Genomic DNA, 20,441 nt, shown 5'->3' on the forward strand with positions numbered 1-20,441 from the left:
TACCCTTTACTTGCATAATCAGGGAAAGAGGGCCCTTGCCTAGGTTCTTAGTGCTTTTATTAACCATTAAATAAGGCTTCACAAAGCAGTTCAAATTGGCCATTATTTTGGCACCCAGGAGAGCTTTACACCCTAGGCCAGTGCACTAAGTCAAGGCAGAGTGTGCCTTTTATTTGGTCAAGAAGGAAGGGTATAGTTTTCAAAGGAGGATTGGGAGTGGATAATCTGCATGGATGGGCTTCCCTGGTGGTTCAATAGTAAAGAATCCACCTGCCAATACAGGTGACGTGGGTTTGTTCCCTGGGTTGGGAAGATCCCCTGGAGAAGGACATGGCAACCCACTCCAGTAGTCTTGTCTGGGAAATCTCATGGACTGAGGAGCCTGGTAGGCTACAGTGCATGGCATTGCAATGCGTCAGACATGACTGAGTGACTATACGATAGTCTGCATGGACAGGCAGGTCTGTTCTCAGGGGAATTCACTTTGGGAAAGAATAGATACGGGATTTCAGGATCTGGAAGCTGAGTCCATGTGTCTGCATATCTCTGAAAGGCCCATGCATACCCCAGGTTTATGCAGATCATCATTTGAAGTCCAAGGGCTTCCCTGGTGGCTCAGATGGTAAAGAATCTGCCTGCAGTGCAGGAGAGACCCGAGTTTGATCCCTGGTTTGGGAAGATCCTGGAGAAAGAAGGAATGGAGATCCTGGAGAATTCCATGGATAGAAGAGCTTAGCAGGCTACAGTCCATGAGATTGCAGAGTCAGACACAATTCAGTGACTAACACACACACACAAACATACACAAGACATCTCACAGTAGAGCACTGCAAACATTTCCTACCCTGTTCACTTAGCTCTCGGTCATCTTGCCCTTTGACTGATCTCTGTGGTTTTCAGTGATGTGTCTGTATTAGGGGTGTATGTCAGCATCACCTGTGGTAATTTTTCCTTTTAAAAAAATAGTATTTATTTATTTGACTGTATCCAGTCGTAGTCGTGACACACAGGATCTTCATTGCGGCGTGCAGGAGCTGTAGTTGCAGTCGCAGGCCTCTCTCTAGCTGTGGCATGTGGGATCCAGAGCACTTGGGCTCAGTAGTTAAACAGCGCCCGGCTTAGTTGCCCCATGGCCTGTGGGATCTTAATTCCCCCACTAGGGATGGACCTCACATCCCCTGCATTACATGGCCAATTCTCAACTCCTGAGCCACCAGGGAAGTCCCAGTAGTTTTTCAAATGAATCTTGACCATCTCCCTTTCAACCCTCTTCTTTAGGGGTTGTGGCTGTGAGCCAAGTTGCCCCAGCTGACAACTGTTCCTTTAGATAAACCTCTGGACTCATCAGAGTTTTACATCTAAAATTATGTCATTTTAATCTTATGAAATACTTAGTATTTTCTATATCCTATTAGCCAGAAATAAAATTATAACCTTTCCAGAGGTTTTGGCTTGCAGTGTTAAGGTTTCTTTCAGACTGCTTGTCTGACTTTTCTGTATCCATCTTCCACCTGTTGGCCACAGGTTTGTCACATCCGTTGGATATTTGGTTCTCTTACACACATCTCATTAGTGCTGTGGTTCTCAAAGTATGGTCCCTGGCCAGCAGGATCAGTGTCTTGTGGAGGTTTATTAGAAATCCTGTTTCTTAGCCCCTACCCTTGACCCAATGAATCAGAAACTCCAGGGGAGGGTGGCCCAGTGATCTGATCTATGTTTTAACAAGCCCTTTCTGCTGATTCTGGACACACATTGTTTGAGAATCCCTACCTTAGTTCCATCTACCTGGACTGCCACCTTCCTTTCTTGCTTGCCAGTATCTTGTAAGACTTTCCCTCGCCTGCAGAGTCGCTCTTTCTTCTGTGTCCGTCAGTACTTCATCACATCTCTTTTATAGCATAGACGATGAGAGCATCTGCATGCAGCACCTGCCTTGGGGATGAGTTGTTAAGTGCCAGTGAGTAAATGCATGTATGCATGAATGAAGGAGAAGAGTGCGTTAGGAGGAGTGGTGATCAATAAGGTCAGCTGCTATGGCGAGATCATGGAGAATAATGAAGGGAAAAGCGATCGGATTTTGTAGGAAGGCAGGTGTTGGTGACCTTTGAAATGCTTGCTTCAGCAGAGTGATGGGCAGGAAGCCCAGACTGCTGGCAGTTAGGGACTTCCAGCATGATGAAGACTTGCATGTTACTAGAGTTGTTTATTGACTGTTTATCTGAACATGCAGTAGCAACAGAATTTCTTGGGAGAAATAACTAAGTGACCTTAGGCCAGTTACTGACCCTCATAGAACTTGTAGGCAGTAATAGTAATGTCTTGTGTTCTTAATCTTTTTAAAGGATTAAACAAGATCATTATAACCTTAGAATGATGCCTGCCTGACATTTAGTTAGTACTTAAATGATCATTTCCTTTATTCCCCCCCATACAACAATTATTTTTATTTGTTAATGTTGCTGATGATGTTCATCACCCTTGGCAAATTTGTGTGAGATATAAAATTGTTAGGGATACCCTCATTCCAGTCACTGGAGATATTGTGAATTGCATTTGGCCTGGAACTAACATACCTTTAGTTGAACTGCTGACAGCTTCTTTGAAATACATGTTATCTAGCTGAAAGAATACCCCCAAAAGGTAGTTGTCTTAGTTAAGGCTCTTAGATACAAATTACAGAATCCTACTTCCAGCAGACATAGGAAGAGAGAAAGGGAGAGAGATTTTGTTGGCTCGGGTAACTGAAAAATAACTGTGTCTTCTGCAACTGTATCTTCTGGCTCAAACAGCATTGTCAGTCCTTAGTCTTTCTCCAGCCATTCTGCAGCCCACTTGTCCTCCACGTGACTCTCATTCCCAAGCATATTTGACAACTACAGATTTCAAGGAGGGAAACTCCCCACAGTTCTAACTGAAACCCTGGATTCAATATCGCTCTTTAGACTTAGGTCACTTGCCCTTTCTTAAACTGGTTTTTGTGGCCAAGGAACTAGGAGGTGCTGGTTTTCCAGGCCTGGCTTCAGGAATATTCTATGAAATAAATGGTACCGAGTGTACAAGAAGAGGGGCTCCCTGAAGGGAAATGTGGTTTCTGTACCCAGAATGAAGGGGAAGCACAGCCGGAGGAACAATTGATATCATCTCATTGTATAGAAAAGCGCTTTCAAACTGTGCTTCTGAGAACTCTAGGGGTCCCACTGAGATGCTTAAACAGGAAGGGAAGAGATAGTAACTCATAATGGGAAGTTGTCAAATTCATGTCCATTCAAGCTTTACCAAGAGTAGCTTCACCTTCATATATTTTTGTGTCCTATTTCTGGTAAAGATTTCACTTGGAAAAGGAATTTTGGCAAAACAGTTGGTATAGGACAATCTTAACAGAGGGTTGGCCCATAGCTCATAAAGGTAGGGGACCATCTTTTCCCACTCCATCCTGCTGAACAAGTTCTTGCCCTGCTTTTCCTTCATTCCTATTGGCTCAAATTTCTAACCTGCCTGAGTTCCAGTCTTGATTCCCCCACAATCAGACATAGGAAGAGCATAACCTTAGGCAGAGTCCAGTTCTCAGTTTACTGTTACTATGACAATTTTAAAAATCATTACTGAACCCTTTGCTGACCAAGGAGACATCCCCTTAAAGCTGTTGACAACTTGGTGACTCAGTACCATCCAGCAGTTATAAAGCAGAAAGTTTTGATTTCATTTAAGACATTTGAGCATAATCTTTGATGATGTGTTTATGCTGAAATTTGCAGTTGACATCAGCAGGCTGGGCAGTTTAATTTTTCCAACCTTCCTCTATGGCTCATCTCCTTGATAACTGCTGCTTAAATCACACACTAGTAGCTTTTTCCTTATCAAATATTGACTTTTCAAACTGTTTGGCCGACCCTTTTATTTTTCATATCAGAACCCAAAATGTAAGCCAGGCACTTATTTGTGTAAATAAAATTATATTGGAACACAGGCATGCCCATTCGTTTAAGTTTGCTTTTCTCTCTATAATAGCAGAGGTGAGTAGTTGTGAAACTGGAGGCAAGGCCCATAAACCTAAAATATTTACAGTCTAGCCCTTTACACAAAAACTTGTTGACCTCGACTGTCTCGTTACGTGGCTTACAACAGAATTCTAACTTCTGGACATGTGGCATGCTAAACAATCAGTAATGTCCTTTTATTTTCTTAAAAAATGTTTGTTCAGTTATTTATGACTGCATGGTCTTAGTTGCAGCGCATGGGTTTAATTGCCCCACGGCATGTGGGATCTTAGTTTCCTAAGACCACGGATGGAATCCACACCCCCTTGTTGGAAGACAGATACTTAACCACTGAACCACCAGGGAAGTCCCCAGTCATGTCCTTTGAATACTCTTACTCTCTGATGGTCTCATAAGCGTATCTAGGGATATACTTCTGCCTTATCTGTTCTACCTGTGTTTTTTCAATTCTTTGAACAGCCTCTCTTTGTACCCTCAACGTTTAGTTCTCTTCATCCTCTAAAACTGCCAGCCCTTTTTAAAGAGTGGGAAGAGAGAGGGGTGAGACTTTACACCTGGCCCTAGAACACACACACCCCTACATATATATACTCAATGCGTAGATAACAAGGTGCCAGTCACATGGACAGAAATCAGGTTTGGTTGCACTTTATGCCCCCTCTACTCCACTCTCCCAATTTCATATTTGTTGTGGTCACAGCAGTGTATTTTGTGAAGGAGTCTGATACGAGGAGTTTGATAAAGGGAAAGGGAGGAGGAACAGATTCCACCCAAGCTGGATGCTGGATTCTGTAAGCAGAGCAGCCACTGCTCAGAAGATGAGTAGTTAAGCTGTACTTGAAGAAGAACAGGGATGATAATGCCTCTTTCCTGCCGTCTAAATGCCCTGTGGAGTGAGAGAAGACTTCAGTCCCTAGGCTTGTGAATCCCTTATCTTTCTAAAACGTTAAATTAATTTTTAAAGCTATTTATTCAAAGTTGACTTAACCACTAGAATAGGAAAGATCAGACAAATCAGCTGCAAGAAATGAAGTATGAGGAAACCCGAACTCTTTGACAAAGTATTCCTGGGAGTAAATGTGTTGAATGAAGCCAGCGGGTAAATGATAAGGGCCTTTACACTGTGGATGTAAGAAGGCAATTTATCAAGAGTACATGAACTCTCCAGTGACCACAAGTCAGGAGGAAACGAGAGTGGAGGAGGAGCCCTGAAAAAGTACATTTGAAACACGAAAAATTGTGTGTGTGTGCGTGCACTTTTAAATACTTGTATTAATATGCAGAAATACTGGTGTATTAAAAGAGGAGCTGCTCAGTGTGTGCACCTATGGTAGCCTGCATTGCTCAGGGAGAAGGTTATTGGGAATTGAGGGGATTGAGGCATTCGACCAGACAGTGGTTAGAACTTGCAGAAACCTTGGGTGCTTGCCGGTAGAATTAGGTAGATTTGAGCCTGGTGGTTGTCTGATGCCCACTTAGGTGAGCATCTTTCAGGCTCGCGTGTTTCTCTCTTTAAATCTCTAGAAGGTCATACCTGTATAACTCTGGTAGCTAATCCGGTGCTTTTGCCTTCTCTTCGGTTCACAGGACCTCTCATTCATTATCGCAGTCATCTTTGCAGCATCTCTTTGAGCCCTGTGGATGGGACAATGCTGTATCTTAATGGGTCACTCTAGAGAAACTGAGTAAAAATGTTTATCTGCAGTAGGGTTCTCAGTAACTCAGATAAGGATGGGGATGAGAATGAATAGCCTTATCTGGCTTTCAGAGCTAGGGCAGAAATGTGATTTCTCAAATTTGAGGAGAAAAAGGCCTAATTATTGAAATATTAGTTCCACTGAACATATTTACTCTGAGAATGGTCATCCTCAGTTTTCTATGCTGAGATGATACAGCTGAAATACACACGAATTCTCATACTTTGATTTTAGTCATTTTTTTTCTATTTTCATCTCATACTAAACCCTTTATCACAGCTGCTAATAAAAGTACCTATTTATGACCTGAATTTCTTTTTTTGTTAATTTCTTATGAATAACTTAGAGAACACTAAACTAACGGGTAAACAACAAGAGGAGTATTTTGGAGAACTGAGTCTTGGAATAATTCCTCTTAGCTAATTCAGCTTAAGGTAAATGACCAGCCCCCATCTGCCCCCCAGAGGTCAGCCTTTCTTATTCCCTCTGGATTAACCTCTTACCCCTGTAAGTCCAAAGAACACCCTCCTCTTCCTCTTTAAGCCATCCAGGTATGTTAAGGGGTGAATCTTACTCAGAACAGTGATGCTGGTTGAATGTTCAGTTGGGGCCTGAGTTGGCAGCTGTGTATGTGTTCCTCCTTTTGGTGCAGGGACAGGCGACACCATGGTGACTTGGGTTGAGTCCTAGTTCAATTAGCAAATTAATTGGGTTTTTAGTGCCAGCCATAGTCATTTAGAAGCCTCCGTGGTGGCTCTCTTCCTGCAAACAAGTGTGTTTTGTGTCTGCTGTTGTCTGGACTTTATAAACACATGAAATACAGAAACATAACCAAGTCGGGAGGAGGTGGGACGAGCGCTGTGCACATTACACCGTCCTGTTTCGGTTATCATCCAGGTATAGAAATGGAGACGCAGCCCCCCGTGACTTGCAGTAACTGGCTTCTCCTTTCTTTTATCTCCGCCCTCTCCTCCTTCCCTCTGCCTTCCCGCTGCCCCTGGACCTCCGGCGGGACCACCGCAGCCTTGGATAAGCTCAGCACGCAGCACCTGTACCACCCCACGCAGGTGGAGATCGTGCAGTCCAACGTGGTGTTCGACATCAGCAGTCTGATGCTCTACGGCACGCAGGCGGTGCCCGTGCGGCTCAAGATTCTACTGGACCGTCTCTTCAGCGTCCTGAAGCAAGAGGAGGTGCTCCACATCCTGCATGGCCTGGGCTGGACGCTGCGCGACTACGTCCGGGGGTACATCCTTCAGGTAGGGGGAGGCGCCAGAGTGGTGTCTTAGGGCCAGCTGGAGGAGGGCTGGGGTAGGAGTCCTGGGCCAATCCTGCCCTCCCACCCCCTGCAGGCCCAGGCATGCATGCCCCATTCTGGTTAACGTGGTCCTTCCGGCGGGCTGGGCAGGGGATTGGAAAGCAGGAACTGTCTGCCAGCCGGCGGCGCCCAGGCTCCATGGTGAACGTTAGAAGGGAGATGGTAGCCTGTTGCTTAGGGTTGCTCTGTTTGCATTCGTCTGAATTCAGCTCCCTTTCCCTACAACATGGGCCTCCCAGCTTCCCTGAGTCTTCTGGAAGCCTCCTCTGAAAGGGAGGGCTCAGAGGTGGGTGATGGGTATGCGGCAGTCTGAGACTGCTCTTCATCTGGGTTTAGCAGAGTTCGTTCTCACACTTAACCTGGTAGGTTTGGTACTTCCTTGGTGGTCTTTGCACCCTAACCGTTTATTGCTGCTTCATCCAAATCAGAGGAAAAACTGTGTAACCTCTGTAGTAAACTCCCTGCTTTTGTAACCAGTAAACCCTTGCATTCCAAAAGCTGCAGACCTGGTTACAGACTTGGCCTTCACAGCAGCTGTTCCTCCTGCTTGAGCCCCTTCTTTGTGTCAAGGGCATCTCGGGTCTGGTAAGAGACTTTTCTGAAGGCCGGCAGCCTCCACTCCCCATACCCCTAGGCTCCTCGCCTTTTCTGTCTTTTTTATTTTTATTTTTTTTGCCGTATCTCCTAAGTCGTTATGCATTGTGTACTTTGCCTCTGAAATGTTTTTATGGCCGTCTGTCTTCCTACGACCCTTGAAGGGTAAATGTTGAAAGCGGCATGTTGGGAGACCCCAGGATCCAAAAAGACCACACTGGACGATGAAGAGATACTCCCTCTTGCCAAAGGAGATCGCAGTTGGAGAAGGTAGAATCTGAAGCAATGTTTTGAAGTTTCTCATGGGGAATAATACCAGGAGAACTGACCCCTTCAAAAAAAAAAAAAAAATGGTTTTGGCTCTGCCAGGCTTGTTGATTCCCCAAACCAGCCTGTGATGTGTGTAAGGCTACCAGCTTGGTGTGTAATGAGTGAGGGTTGAGGGGGGTAGAATTTCGCCCTTGCTTTAACCTAGCATGAACACACACACATTCCTATCGTTCTCCAGGTGTTAGACAGGGCAAGTGAGCAGACCGAGGGCTGTGCGGAAGTAAAGAAAGAGGGAAGGTCGGAGAAGGTAGAATCACCTGTCTGCTCCAATGACTGCTTGGTTAGCGTAGAATCATTTTGTAGTGAGATGTCAACTTGGGAAGGCACGGGGAATTTGGCTCTCAGAAGATGAGATGATGCTGATAACAGGAATAATTATATATTACGTTTTCAGTTTATAGAAGACTTTCACAAGCATTATCTCATTTGCCTCGGGATGGGTACATTTCACTGGGGTGAGTGGAGAGTTAAGTCCTGGGTGGTCAGGGGGACCTGAGGGGGTCCAGGAGAAAGAGGCCAGAAAGAACGAAGCGTGGAAGCAGATTCACAGTCCCTGCTCCTGCCAGCCTAGAGGTGCACGCAGTGCCGTGTCTTTCTCCAGTGGTTTCCGCATGGGGTTAGTAATGTCCGTTTGGGGTGGATTTTACCCTACAGGAAGGAACAAACCTATTGCAGCGTTTCGAATGGAACTGTCAACTTGGCTAAGCGCTCTTTCCTTTATTAAAAAATTAGAGTAATATTCCCCAACCTGTTCCCATTTTACTGCCTCACTGTGATGCTTAGTTCTGACACCGATGCTTTACTTTTGCTCTACGTGTCTGTTTTTGCCTGAGTTACCTGGACCGTACGTGTGGCCTCTTTATGGAAGCACGTGGATACGTGCATGACTGTGATGACTCGCCATCATGACAGCCCAGTGTACCATGGCACTGTGATGGCAATAAACACAGAGTCTGCTAGTTGTCCTGGGGTGTAACCCTATTGTTCTGCCTCGAACAGTGCCTGTTCTGTGTTTTACTTGAAATTACTACTGAGGTGTTAATTTTTCCTCAGTATTTCACCATAACTTCTAGGGCAGGCATAGAAAACATACTCCACGTTTTGTTCTGTATGAAGGCCTCAGATTTAAAAATACAAATTACAAGAGAAGTGAAATTTCAGAGGAAAATTCATCAAAGCCATTAACTAATATTTATAGTCTCTAATTTGGGGGTGAAGTACTACATAGAAGAAACACTTTCAATTATTGTGACTCTTAAATTATAGGTAATTTTCATTAATTTCATGGCAATTTTGACAAAGTCTCAAATTTAATATAATATTTTTTTCTCAGAGTCTAAAATTGACATTTTGAGAAAATTGTAGATGATTTTTACATTAGAGGAACACTATGTTTAGTTTCTGTCTTGTTTTATTGGTAGGATTGATGTAATATGAATTTTATTTAAATGATGCTTTTTGTTATTCAGCATTTATCATCTACTTGTTTCTTATGAAAACAATTCTCAGTTTAAGAAAAAAGCAAGAAGTTGAAGCACATAACGCTGTTACTTATGTAGTGAGACAATGATCATTTCATTAAAAAAAAATAGGCTATTTAGAAATAAACCTTTTTTGTCTTAAGCCATGTTGTTTGATTATTGGCCAGTATTTTTAAAATTATATATAGTAATGATAAGGTATGCTCAAAAGACTTTGAATATAATTACATGTAACATATTTGAGCAGGTAGACTGTAAAATGTGCATCCAAAGGTTGTGGAAACCTATAATGCACTATTAGTGTACAAGTCATTTTATCTGGCTAAAACTCAATTGTCTTGTAGCCCTCAAGGCATCAATTTTAGCATTATTGCTCTCAACAACAGTATATTGAATATTATGTCAGTTAAAGGAGAATAATTATCAAGGCAAGTTAGGGTGGCTGTTAGTCTTACCACATATTGACTTGGTTAGCAGTTGGCTATAGATTGTGTTACTGGGCAAATGAAGATGTACTGTAAGTTGAACTGGTAAAGCCAGGATATTAATTTAACTCTCTCTGGGTCCAAACCTACATCCCTCATGTATAAACACAGCCACTTCTGGTTTCAGAAATACTTTTGAATGGGTAAAAAGTATCTATCGTAGTATCTGATCTGATTTTGAATTTTTGGATGTGGGAGAAAGAGGGGCTGGCTGTTCGAAACTATCCTTTGCAAGCATGTTTGAAGAGGTTATTAAAAGAGAAAGGGAGATGATAGTGGTGCCATAGATTTATTTAAAAGACTGGCAATTTTTTTAAGAATCCTGTACTGTTTCTGTAAAATTGCTTTTAACTTACATGATTATCTGTGTGATTCATAAGCTAACCAGCAGGCTGTAAACTGCAGAGCATGACGTGGATTACAGTGAGTTAAGAATCCAGGTAGTATCTTAAAGGTGAAGAACCCAGTATTCTCCAGTGTACCAATTAAAGTGTTCATTCATAAAGTGCCAGAAAAGTAAAGCAAATTTTAGGCATTTTCCCACACAACAGAAAAAGGAAGAAATAGGCCATCTGATCCTAAAAAAGCAACATGAGGCATTTTTTTTTTCCTGCTGCTGAAGAGTCATTCTTATTTCAAGTCTATATCTCATGGTAAATCTATTGACAAGGGCTAAAAGCAGTATCCTGTTCTTTCCCCATTTTCCCTGACTATGACCCAGGAAATGAGAATATGGGTGGTTATCGCTGTTGAATTTAATCATTTGAAAATCAGCCGTTCACACAGTCTCCTTGGCAGTTTGAACATGTAACTGACTTGCCTGGGCTCATACGCCAGCCCATGTGTGGAAATCTCCTCCTTTGCAAAATGAGTCCTGCCAGGATTCAGGGAGCCATATCAGACACTCCAAATAATTAGCTGAGGTGTCAGCAGCCTGGTGAGAAAAGGAGCAGTGATGCCCATTTCAAGTCACCTGTGTCTTGAAAGAATCAGAACTAATAGAACAATCAACCCTCTAGGAGAACATTTCCTCGAATATCTGGGCCCATTGATCTTGGAGGTCCAACTTAAACATTGGGAGGACCTCTACTCTGGAACCTTTCCTTAGAGCCTTATGATAGTTCAGTTCAATTCAGTCGTGTCTTGACTCTTTGCGACCCCATGGACTGCAGCACGCCAGACCTCCCTTTCCATCACCAACTCCCGGAGTTTACTCAAATCCATGTTTATTGAGTCGGTGATGCCATCCAACCATCTCATCCTGTGTCGTCTCCTTCTCCTCCCACCTTCAATCTTTCCCAGCATCAGGGTCTTTTTAAATGAGTCAATTCTTCGCATAAGGTGGCCAAAGTATTGGAGTTTCAGCTTCAGCTCAGTCCTTCACAATGAATATTCAGGACTGATTTCCTTTAGGATGAACTGGTTGGATTTCCTTGCTGTCCAAGGGACTCTCAAGATTCTTCTCCAGCACCACGGTTCAAAAGCATCAATTCTTCGGCGCTCAGCTTTCTTCACAGTCCAACTCTCACATCCATACATGACTACAGGCAAAATCATAGCTTTGACTAGACGGACCTTTTTTGGCAAAGTAATGTCTCTGCTTTTTAATATGATGTCTAGGTTAGTCATAACTTTTCTTCCAGGGAGCAAGTGCCTTTTAATTTCATGGCTGCAGTCACCATCTGCAGTGGTCTTGGAGCCCCAAAAAATAAAGTCTGTCACCCTTTCCACTGTTTCCCCATCTATTTGCCATGAAGAGATGGCACCAGATGCCATGATCTGTTTTCTGAATGTTGAGCTTTAAGCCAACTTTTTCACTTTCCTCTTTCACTTTCATCAAGAGGCTCTTTAGTTCCTCTTCACTTTCTGCCATAAGAGTGGTGTCATCTTCATATCTGAGGTTATTGATATTTCTCCTGGCAACGTTGATTCCAGGCCTTGTGATAACGTTAGCATAAGGCTCTGAGAAGTTCCAGAGCAAGTGATTTGCGAGGTTAGATAAGTAGCTTCCACTAACCTTGCTTACTTCATAGCCTCTTTCTGTGAAGCTCATCAGAAATCTTCCATTCCTGAACACATTCAATTCTTCTTCATCTTGGGGCACCTGCACGTGTGGGTTCTTCTGCCTGGACTCTTTTACTCACTGGTTGTCCACCAGAGTCCCGCTTTTTCACAGAGACCTTATTCAGTCCAGCTTAACCCATGTAGGTCTTTTCTCACATGGTTGTCTCTCAGAATTCTGTATCCCTCAAGCTCCAATACAATTTGAAATAAATCAAGTCAACTGTTAAAATGTTTTTTCCTGGCTTCCTCACTCAGAAACACTGTGAAGCCAGGGTACTCAGTACATACTTGTTAAATGAATGGGTAAAAAATTCTGCTTCACTTGACATAACTTGATGTTTCACTGTGGAACCCCTGGTATATCCAATGACTTCATTTGGTCCAATGGCCCTTCATCTTTCTTTAGGTGTCCTGGGGATCAAAGGCTGTAACAGCAGCTGGGCCACAGAGGGCAGGAAAAAGAGAAACAGAAGCTCCACCCCCCAACACCCCCTAGCTAGTGGTCTGTGTAGAGTAAGTGTTTTGTGGTATCCATGTGGTAGGCAACATCAATATTAAGCAAACACTTGGATTAAACAGCCCTTTGTGGAGCAAGTTCACATACATCTGCTCTTTGAATCCTCTCTGTCACACCACCCTCTTGTAGGAATTGCCAGTGAATTAACTTTTGTAGTTGTTGGAGCTCGAAGAGGTCGAGTGACTTTTCCTTGATCACAGAAACTGTTAATTAGCAAAACTTCCAGAGAATTAAGAACCACTTACCTCTTGTTCATCACTGTAACCTGCCTCCCAGCCTGGCACGTAATAGTGCTTGCTAAATACTGGATGCAGGAAGTTTTCAAATCTGATTCCAATGTGGGTCTCTGACTCTGTGAGCAGTAAGACTATCAAGCTGTGATATGTGACGGTCTTGTAGATCGAAATGGTGTGGTTTGGGGAACATAGAAGGCCGGAGAAATATTCAGTAGCAAAATTAGGTGAAATTGGTTCCTGTTTTGGGTTCCTTTTCTTGCCTATTTCCTGATATTCCACCTATATCAGCTTCCCTTTGTTTTCTGATTTCCATGACCCAAATTTTTCCTCTAGATCTAATGCTTAGTAATGCTTCATTGTCAATGCTCATCTTTGACTAACCTTTCCAGGGATACATGCCTTTTGTAATTGAGTGTAAAAAACTGAAGGTTTTATACCTAGTAATTAAGATTTCAACTGTATCATGTGCCAAGAGTGGAGCAGAGACGAAGTAGCTCTTTCCTGGTCCATAAAAGGATATCATGTTGGATGGTAAAGCAGGAACTGGGTGCTGGGTAAGAAGATTGGGCCAAAGTCTTGGTCCTGCCACCGATTATTTATGTGAACATGGAAAATGTGCCATTCTTAGCCATGGTTTCTTCATCTCTAAGTTGAGATAACCCTTTATACCTCTCTTGCTTTTTGGATGGTGAAATTAAGAAATAATGTGGATAAAATCATGTTGTAAACTCTAGTTCCAGTTGGTACTTTCATTTACATCTGTACATAGAGTTGGATCTCTATAGTTACAGCAGGACAGTGTCCATTCCAGGCTCAACATGTTTCTCTGTAGATGTCAGATGCTTAGTAAAAGACAGGAAGTACGTTTTAGCCATTAGTTAATATCACTAGGATAAACGCTAGTTCTTATTGGACTGCAAGGAGATCCAGCCAGTCCATTCTAAAGGAGATCAGTCCTGGGTGTTCTTTGGAAGGACTGATGCTAAAGCTGAAACTCCAGTATTTCGGCCACTTCATGCGAAGAGTTGACTCATTGGAAAAGACTCTGATGCTGGGAGGGATTGGGGGCAGGAGGAAAAGGGGATGACAGAGGATGAGATGGCTGGATGGCATCCCCGACTCGATGGACATGAGTCTGAGTGAACTCTGGGAGTTGGTGATGGACAGTGAGGCCTGGCGTGCTGTGATTCATGGGGTCACAAAGAGTCGGACACGACTAAGCAACTGAACTGAACTGATAGTAAATAAACTATAAAATCCTAGTGGGCTAACACAGTAGAAATTTCTTTCTCCTTCTCAGCCAATGTCCTGTGTGGCGAGTTCTTTCCTCCCTGGGTGATTTGAGGGCTGTAACTTAGAGCCACTCTGGTGGATCGGATGGTAAAGAATCTGCCTGCAGTGCCGGAGATGTGGGTTCGATCCCTGGGTCTGGAAGATCCCCTGGAGAAGGGAATGGCAACCAAATCCAGTATTCTTGCCTGGAGAATTCCATGGACAGAGGAGCCTGGTGGGCTATAGTCCATGGGGTCACAGAGTTAGATACCATGACTAACACTTTCACTTTTTTTTTTAGGCCTTCTGCCATTTTATGGCTCTGCCTCTCTGTGGGACTACAGCTTCCTCTTCCTGATGGCAGCCCCTAGAGAGTGTGGGTGGAGGGGCAGTGGGGAAGGTTTGCATGGACCAGGCCTGAAAGTGGGTCACTTGGCTCCGCATGTCGCTAATGAGAGCTTACATCTAATTAGGGCCATGTGACTGGGGGGAGCTGGGACACTAGTCCCGCCGAGCAGTCGCTCCCAGGGGTGCCTCCGCACCTGCAGAATGCCCACAGGTCAGTGCCCCTCTCATGTGTGGTGCAGCAGCCCACATTCTGCCTGCTTTTTAAACAGTTAGGCCAGGAAACTTTGGGCAAAGATGAGTGTAGTTAAGGCAAATGTGTGAGTTTGAATCCTGGATCCAGTTCTTACTAGATGTGTGAAAATAGAGCCTCAGACTGGGCTCCCTCACCTGTAAAGCAGGGATACTCACTACCTCATGGGTTTATTGTGAGGATAAACTAAGATGATGCACATAAAGCATTTAGTCATGCTGCTTGCTAAATGTCCATAAATGTAAACTGTTAACATGATGATGAATAAGATGGTGGTATAGGCTGCTCTAGACTGTTGCCAGCCTGACCATTTTAGAGCTGTGTGTATAAAGCAGATTTAAATCCTGAATATTTTGCATTCCACCATGACTCTTAGAACAGGGTGTCTTCCCAGCCAGTCAGGTGAAAAGGTAGATACTATTCAATTGTAGATAAATAGTACATACATACCCATGCATATACATACATACACACAAACTTGCATGTATATATGTACATGGTACATGTGTGATTACAAGTAAGAGACAGGAGAGGATCGTGACAAAGATTTTGGACTTTGGAGTGAAACAGACGTGAGTATGAACCTTGGTTTACCTCCTGATAGGTCTGTTACCTAGGATAGATTATTTAACATATTTGTATCTTAGTGTCTTCATCTATAACGGTTGATGAAATGATATGTATAAAGTCCTTAATGCAATAAGTAGACTGCAGCATTCTTATTGATATTAACCATTACTACATTGTGTGTGAATGTACATGTGAGCTTTTTTTGAGTAATGACTTATTCCATTTATGACTATTATTTTATTACCTTTGCATTTCTCTATTTCATCAACTCTTTCAATACCCTTCCAAGCACCTGGCACAGAATGAATGAGTACTTGATGAATTTATTTAAATGGTTAGAGTCTCTGGGCTTTCACTCCATTGCATGATGTAAAATTTACTTTAAAATAGGCACCGTTTTTAATGGCTGTTTTCTGACCTGAGAGATTTCTGAGGAAATTTGTGAAACAGAAAGAAAATGGATCTAGGTATACATTCACTTAGGTAGTCCTTCAAATAGCCAGTTGTATTGATAAATTACTCTGTGCTGAGTACACCAGAAAAGATCTCTCAGGAAGCCTTCTTTCACATGGAAGAAACATCTTTTAATAAATCATAGGCATTAAGCTCAAAGCTATAAGAATGTACAGATAGGAGGGATTATTTGACTTCAACTAAAGGTCAGATTATCACCACCATCATGTAAGGGGTCTTTGCATCATTTCCACAATATGTGAATTTTTCAGGCAAGAAGGATTGCAGGTGTGAATGGTCAAGATCCCCCCCGTCTTTGGCAAAGATATACAAAAGTAGATGGTTCAGGACAATGTACTATATTTATAGTGTCTGATTTCCCAACTGCTTGGACTATTCTACAGACATTATCCCAGCGATCCTCCTAACCTCCCTATTAGAGAGAGAGTTTCAGAGACTATTATCCCTGGTTCTAAAGTTATCGTGGATAAAGGCCTCTCAGGCAGGGTCAGAACTGGAAAAGGAATACAGGGATTTTTGAAACCCTGGCCAAAGCTCTTAACTATTTGAACAGCAATGAAAATAAACACCTTATATCCAAGGACATAGCTTGATGTTTTGTACTCAGGGCTAAAATAAAAATATTCCTCCCTTTACCCTTGGAAAGTAGAAATAGATAGCTCACCAAATACTAAAGTGGAATGCAGCAACTACCAGAAGAGGATTTGTGTCCATGGGAGGTGGAGGGAGGGTTTGTGTATTGCACAAAAGGAGCAGAAGTGAGCCCAGATCTCACTGGCTATTTGCCATGGTAAGAACCAATTCAGATTTACTTGAAATTGATATTCTCTGTGATGGCATCAGTTAAACCCTATAATCTCCAGAACAACATAAGAATGCTCCTTGTTGAACCTAAAGTGGAAAGTTGTTGGGTTTTCTTAAAATAGAAAATGTAGTCTGAGAGTCCAGACCTCAGTTCTACAACCAATTAGTTCTCTAGTCTTGCAGAAAGGAAATAATTTCTGTAAGCCTCATTTTCCTGATGATACCTTCATGATGGAGTTTTGAGGATAAAAGGTAGTAGTTTCTTAAATTCATCTCCTCCGGGGGATCTTCCTGACCCAGGGATCAAGCCCACGCTGTTATGTCTCCTACATTGGGGCGGGTTCTTTACCACTAGCGCCACCTGGAATGCCCCAGTGCTCAGTATGCTGTGCTGTGCTTAGTTGCTCAGTCGTGTCTGACTTTTTACGACCCCATGAACTGTAGCCTGCCAGGCTTCTCTGTCCATGGGGATTCTCTAGGCAAGAATATTGGAGCGGGTTGCCTAGATCCTCCTCCAGCTTTCTTCCCAACCCAGGGATCGAGCCCAGGTCTCCCACATTGCAGGCAATTCTTTACCATCTGAGTCACCAGGAAAGCCCAAGAACACTGGAGTGGGTAGCTTATCCCTTCTCTAGGGGATCTTCCCGACCCAGGAATCGAACCGGAGTCTCTTGCATTGCAGGTGGATTCTTAACCAGCTGAGATACCAGGGAAGCCCCCCAGTGCTATGTGTATAGTATGTGTTAATTCCTTAAGGCAAGCAGTTTTCCAATTCCACACCCACCAAAACTCCTTAAGTTCCTAGAGCATCAGAGCTTTGTCATTCTTCTACATGTCCATGTATTTTCTTTGAGCTACGGTGTCCTCTAATGTTTGGCTCAATTGGACAGAAGGGGCTGGTGGAGAATGAGAGGGGCTCGCACAGGAACTGAGCTCTATCATGACTATAGCAGGAATAGTGGGCAGGTTCTCAAGACCCGATTGTAGACTTCCATCTGTTTCTTTGGATTGACTTTCATTTCAGATGCTCATACGTGAGATCACAAAGAGCTATGAAAAATAGAAAATAAGATGAGGATCTGTGCAGGTTTCTGGAAGCTTTTGTTATATCTGTGCAGATGGGACAAACATAAATAAAGATATACTTATTTGATTCATGTATGATAGCTGTGGAGGTATTGCCAGCAGCAGCTGGAAAGCAGAATGCGGGCCAATACATTTGCTAGCAGAATTAAAGTGACCACTGCCAAATTGAATTGCTCTAGGAAGACCTGCTGAAAGAGGAGATTCTTCCGACAGAAGAGAGATACTGTTACCTAGTAGAAGGGATGGAACAAACCTTTTTCCATGCAGGAAGAGTGCTGTGTTGTAGAGAACTGTGAGAGAGCTCTATTGAGCTGAGGTGTTGGTGAGTGTGGTTAGACCAAGCCTGGACCTGTTGATCGGAAGCTCTTTCATTCACCTGGTGTTTACATCCCCTTCCTTTTCTAAGGGGAGTGACTGGTGATTCTCTTGGTTCACAAACTTGACATTTGTTGCTAATAACCCTCCAGTTTAAGAAGGTGGATCACTGACTAGCAGCTTCCAGAACAGTTGTTTTAGAAACTCTCCACTGAGGTCCTGTTGCTACTGAAGAAGTATTATCATTTGTTGGTGGCAACTCAGTGACCTCTTGTGTCCCCCTCCCCTGCCCCTCTCTCTGTTTCTTAGTCAAGATAGACCTGGAACAAGGGACTTGCAGTGTGTAGTTCTGAGTTTCAATAGCGCAATGCTTTGCATGGCCACAATAGACCATATTACATAAGACCCTAAATTAAGAAAAGGGGATATTGACTGGCACGCATTTACTGTCCAGGGCTCGTCTGCAATTTACTGTGTATTTCTCACCTCTAGTCCCCAGAAAAGCATTTTTTTAGAGACTCTAAGAACTGCAGGTCCTGTCTGTAAGGAGAGGTTTCCTTGTTCTCGTATAATTTTCTCTCTTTAACAAAGCCATAATAATAGTGTCAGAGGCAGCTTTCTAGTTAGTATGAGTAATGTGGTTACTGTATTTTCTATTTTTATTTTAATATGTTTTTCCTGCTGTGGATTTTTTTTTTCATTTTTGGTTTTAAAAATAGCAGTTAAGTAAATGTGGTATTTCGAGACTGTGGTGCTCGGTGCATGCTCTTTGGGAGGCAATTCTGAAGGAATACTGTCTACAACAGGCAGTGTTTCCCCCAGACCCTTAGTTGAATAAGCAGGAGAATGTTTGGAGTACAGACCACTGAAGATATTGGCTTACGGTCAGGTTAGGCCAGGCTTCAGAGACATTGACATTTAAACCATAGAGTATCTATTCCAGAGGTTCTTGCCTCTAGAGTATCCGTCAATATTAAGCCTGTTTATTTTATGGTGTGTTGATAAGACACAGAATTAGGTAGCTGGGGATGCTCCTTAAATTGGTTCATTCATTTGCTTCTTTTTAAAGTATGCACGCAGGTTTAGAATTTTAAATTAACAACAAAGCACTCTTAAATTCCCCTTGAAAGAGTAATTAAGAGCTCCTTGTCTCTATGTCCTGTCGTCTCTGCCAGAATAAGAGTTCACGCTGAGTATATTCCATTGAGTCAGCCACCATTCCATCACCGGCAGGAATCGCTTTTCCACGTATTGACATGTGAGGGAATGTCTGCTTGCAGTAGCCGTGGGCTTGTGCCAGATTTCGAGATCCATAGGGGCAGAGCTGGGAGCTTTTCAATTCTGAATCAGAGATCCAATTCATAATAGCTGAGCCAGGGAAACCGGGTTGAATCTGTGGCCAAAACCACGGCAAAAAAACTCCTTTTTTTCCCTTTTCCCTTTTTGCAGTGCTTTATTGCTTTAAAATATGAGTGCCTCTGTCCATTGATTCTCCGGTGACTTTACATTGGATTCAAATTGTGGTCTCATAGGTGAAAAGGTCAGTATTTTATTCATGCAGCCCCATATCGATGGAGATTAACTGAGAAGCAGGACAAGACATTTGGATCCTGCCAGACCTAGGGCACCTGAAAGAAGTTTCTTTCTTTTCTCCCTAGCTTTCATTCTGCCTGCTACAGAAGAGGATGGCCCTGTCCTCTGGGAGTGGGGGAGGGTTTTGATTGGCTGTGTGTTAACTGCCTCAAATCCATGGCCATAGGGTGAGTGAGAACCCCTGAGAATCAAACATGTCATCTATGTAGCATCACCTGATTTAGTGCTTTTCCTCAAGTCTGAGGTGTCTCCAGGGGCCTTTTTTTCCCTTGCAGCACTGATCTTTCAATGAGGTGCTAGTGTCTGTCCTGAGCAATAACAAGGAAAAACCATGAAGTGTGAACAGCTCTTATTAAGGGGGTAAATGTCATTAACGCCTTTGTAGCCTTCTCTGCAATCTGAATGCTCTTGTCAAGAGAGTGACTTACTGAAGCCTCCTGTAAAATCGTATACATGGAATTTAAGAGGCTGAAGTTTCACATTTTAATTAAGCAAGGTCATTAGCTTCCTTTGCTTATGCATTTTTGTAGTCGATTAAGCTTGTGTCTGGACAACCCTCTCCAATAAGGCTTTCAAAAATGCACCTACAAAAATTATTTTAAAAATTAAAGAAATACTCAGTTTACTTTAAATCAAAGTTTTAGGTAATTCTTGGTGTTTATCGGGAGTAGATGCTTCTCTCTGTTTTAATTTTATGGAGACTCATGCATTCATGTACCTAATCATAATATGCATGTTTTCATGTATGGTGTGAGAAATATTGGCATTTTAATTTGATGAGTAGGTCAGCTGGATTAATAAAAAATCTTGAAGCATATAGTGTTTAAACAATGATTTTATTATTTTCAATACTTAAACAGGAATCTTTCTCCAACCATGAAGTCCCCTTATGTAAAAGTCTAGTATTTTCCTGAAACTAAAATTTTTATAAGCAAAGTTTGCTTCTGTAAACCACTTCTGCAAGTTTGAGAACTTCAGATTAATTTTTTGTTGCTTTGAATTGTGTCTT

The 20,441-nt window shown here is 42.7% G+C and overlaps 1 protein-coding gene across 23 annotated transcripts in view; it reads left to right on the forward strand.

Annotated features, from left to right (window-relative positions):
• Positions 1 to 20,441, forward strand: part of BNC2 (basonuclin zinc finger protein 2) — a 485,666-nt gene that overhangs the window by 332,692 nt on the left and 132,533 nt on the right. For all 23 annotated transcript variants that reach the window (XM_086415025.1, XM_086415024.1, XM_086415003.1 and 20 more), the window contains one exon: positions 6,719 to 6,954. In XM_086415025.1, coding sequence (XP_086271151.1) covers positions 6,719 to 6,954 — 236 coding nt within the window. The remainder of the gene's footprint in view (positions 1 to 6,718; positions 6,955 to 20,441) is intronic.

This window comes from Bos grunniens, chromosome 8 (genome assembly GCF_055505025.1).
Source record: "Bos grunniens cultivar Pamir isolate PY7600 chromosome 8, Bosgru_T2T1.0, whole genome shotgun sequence".
Lineage (NCBI taxonomy): Eukaryota > Metazoa > Chordata > Mammalia > Artiodactyla > Bovidae > Bos > Bos grunniens.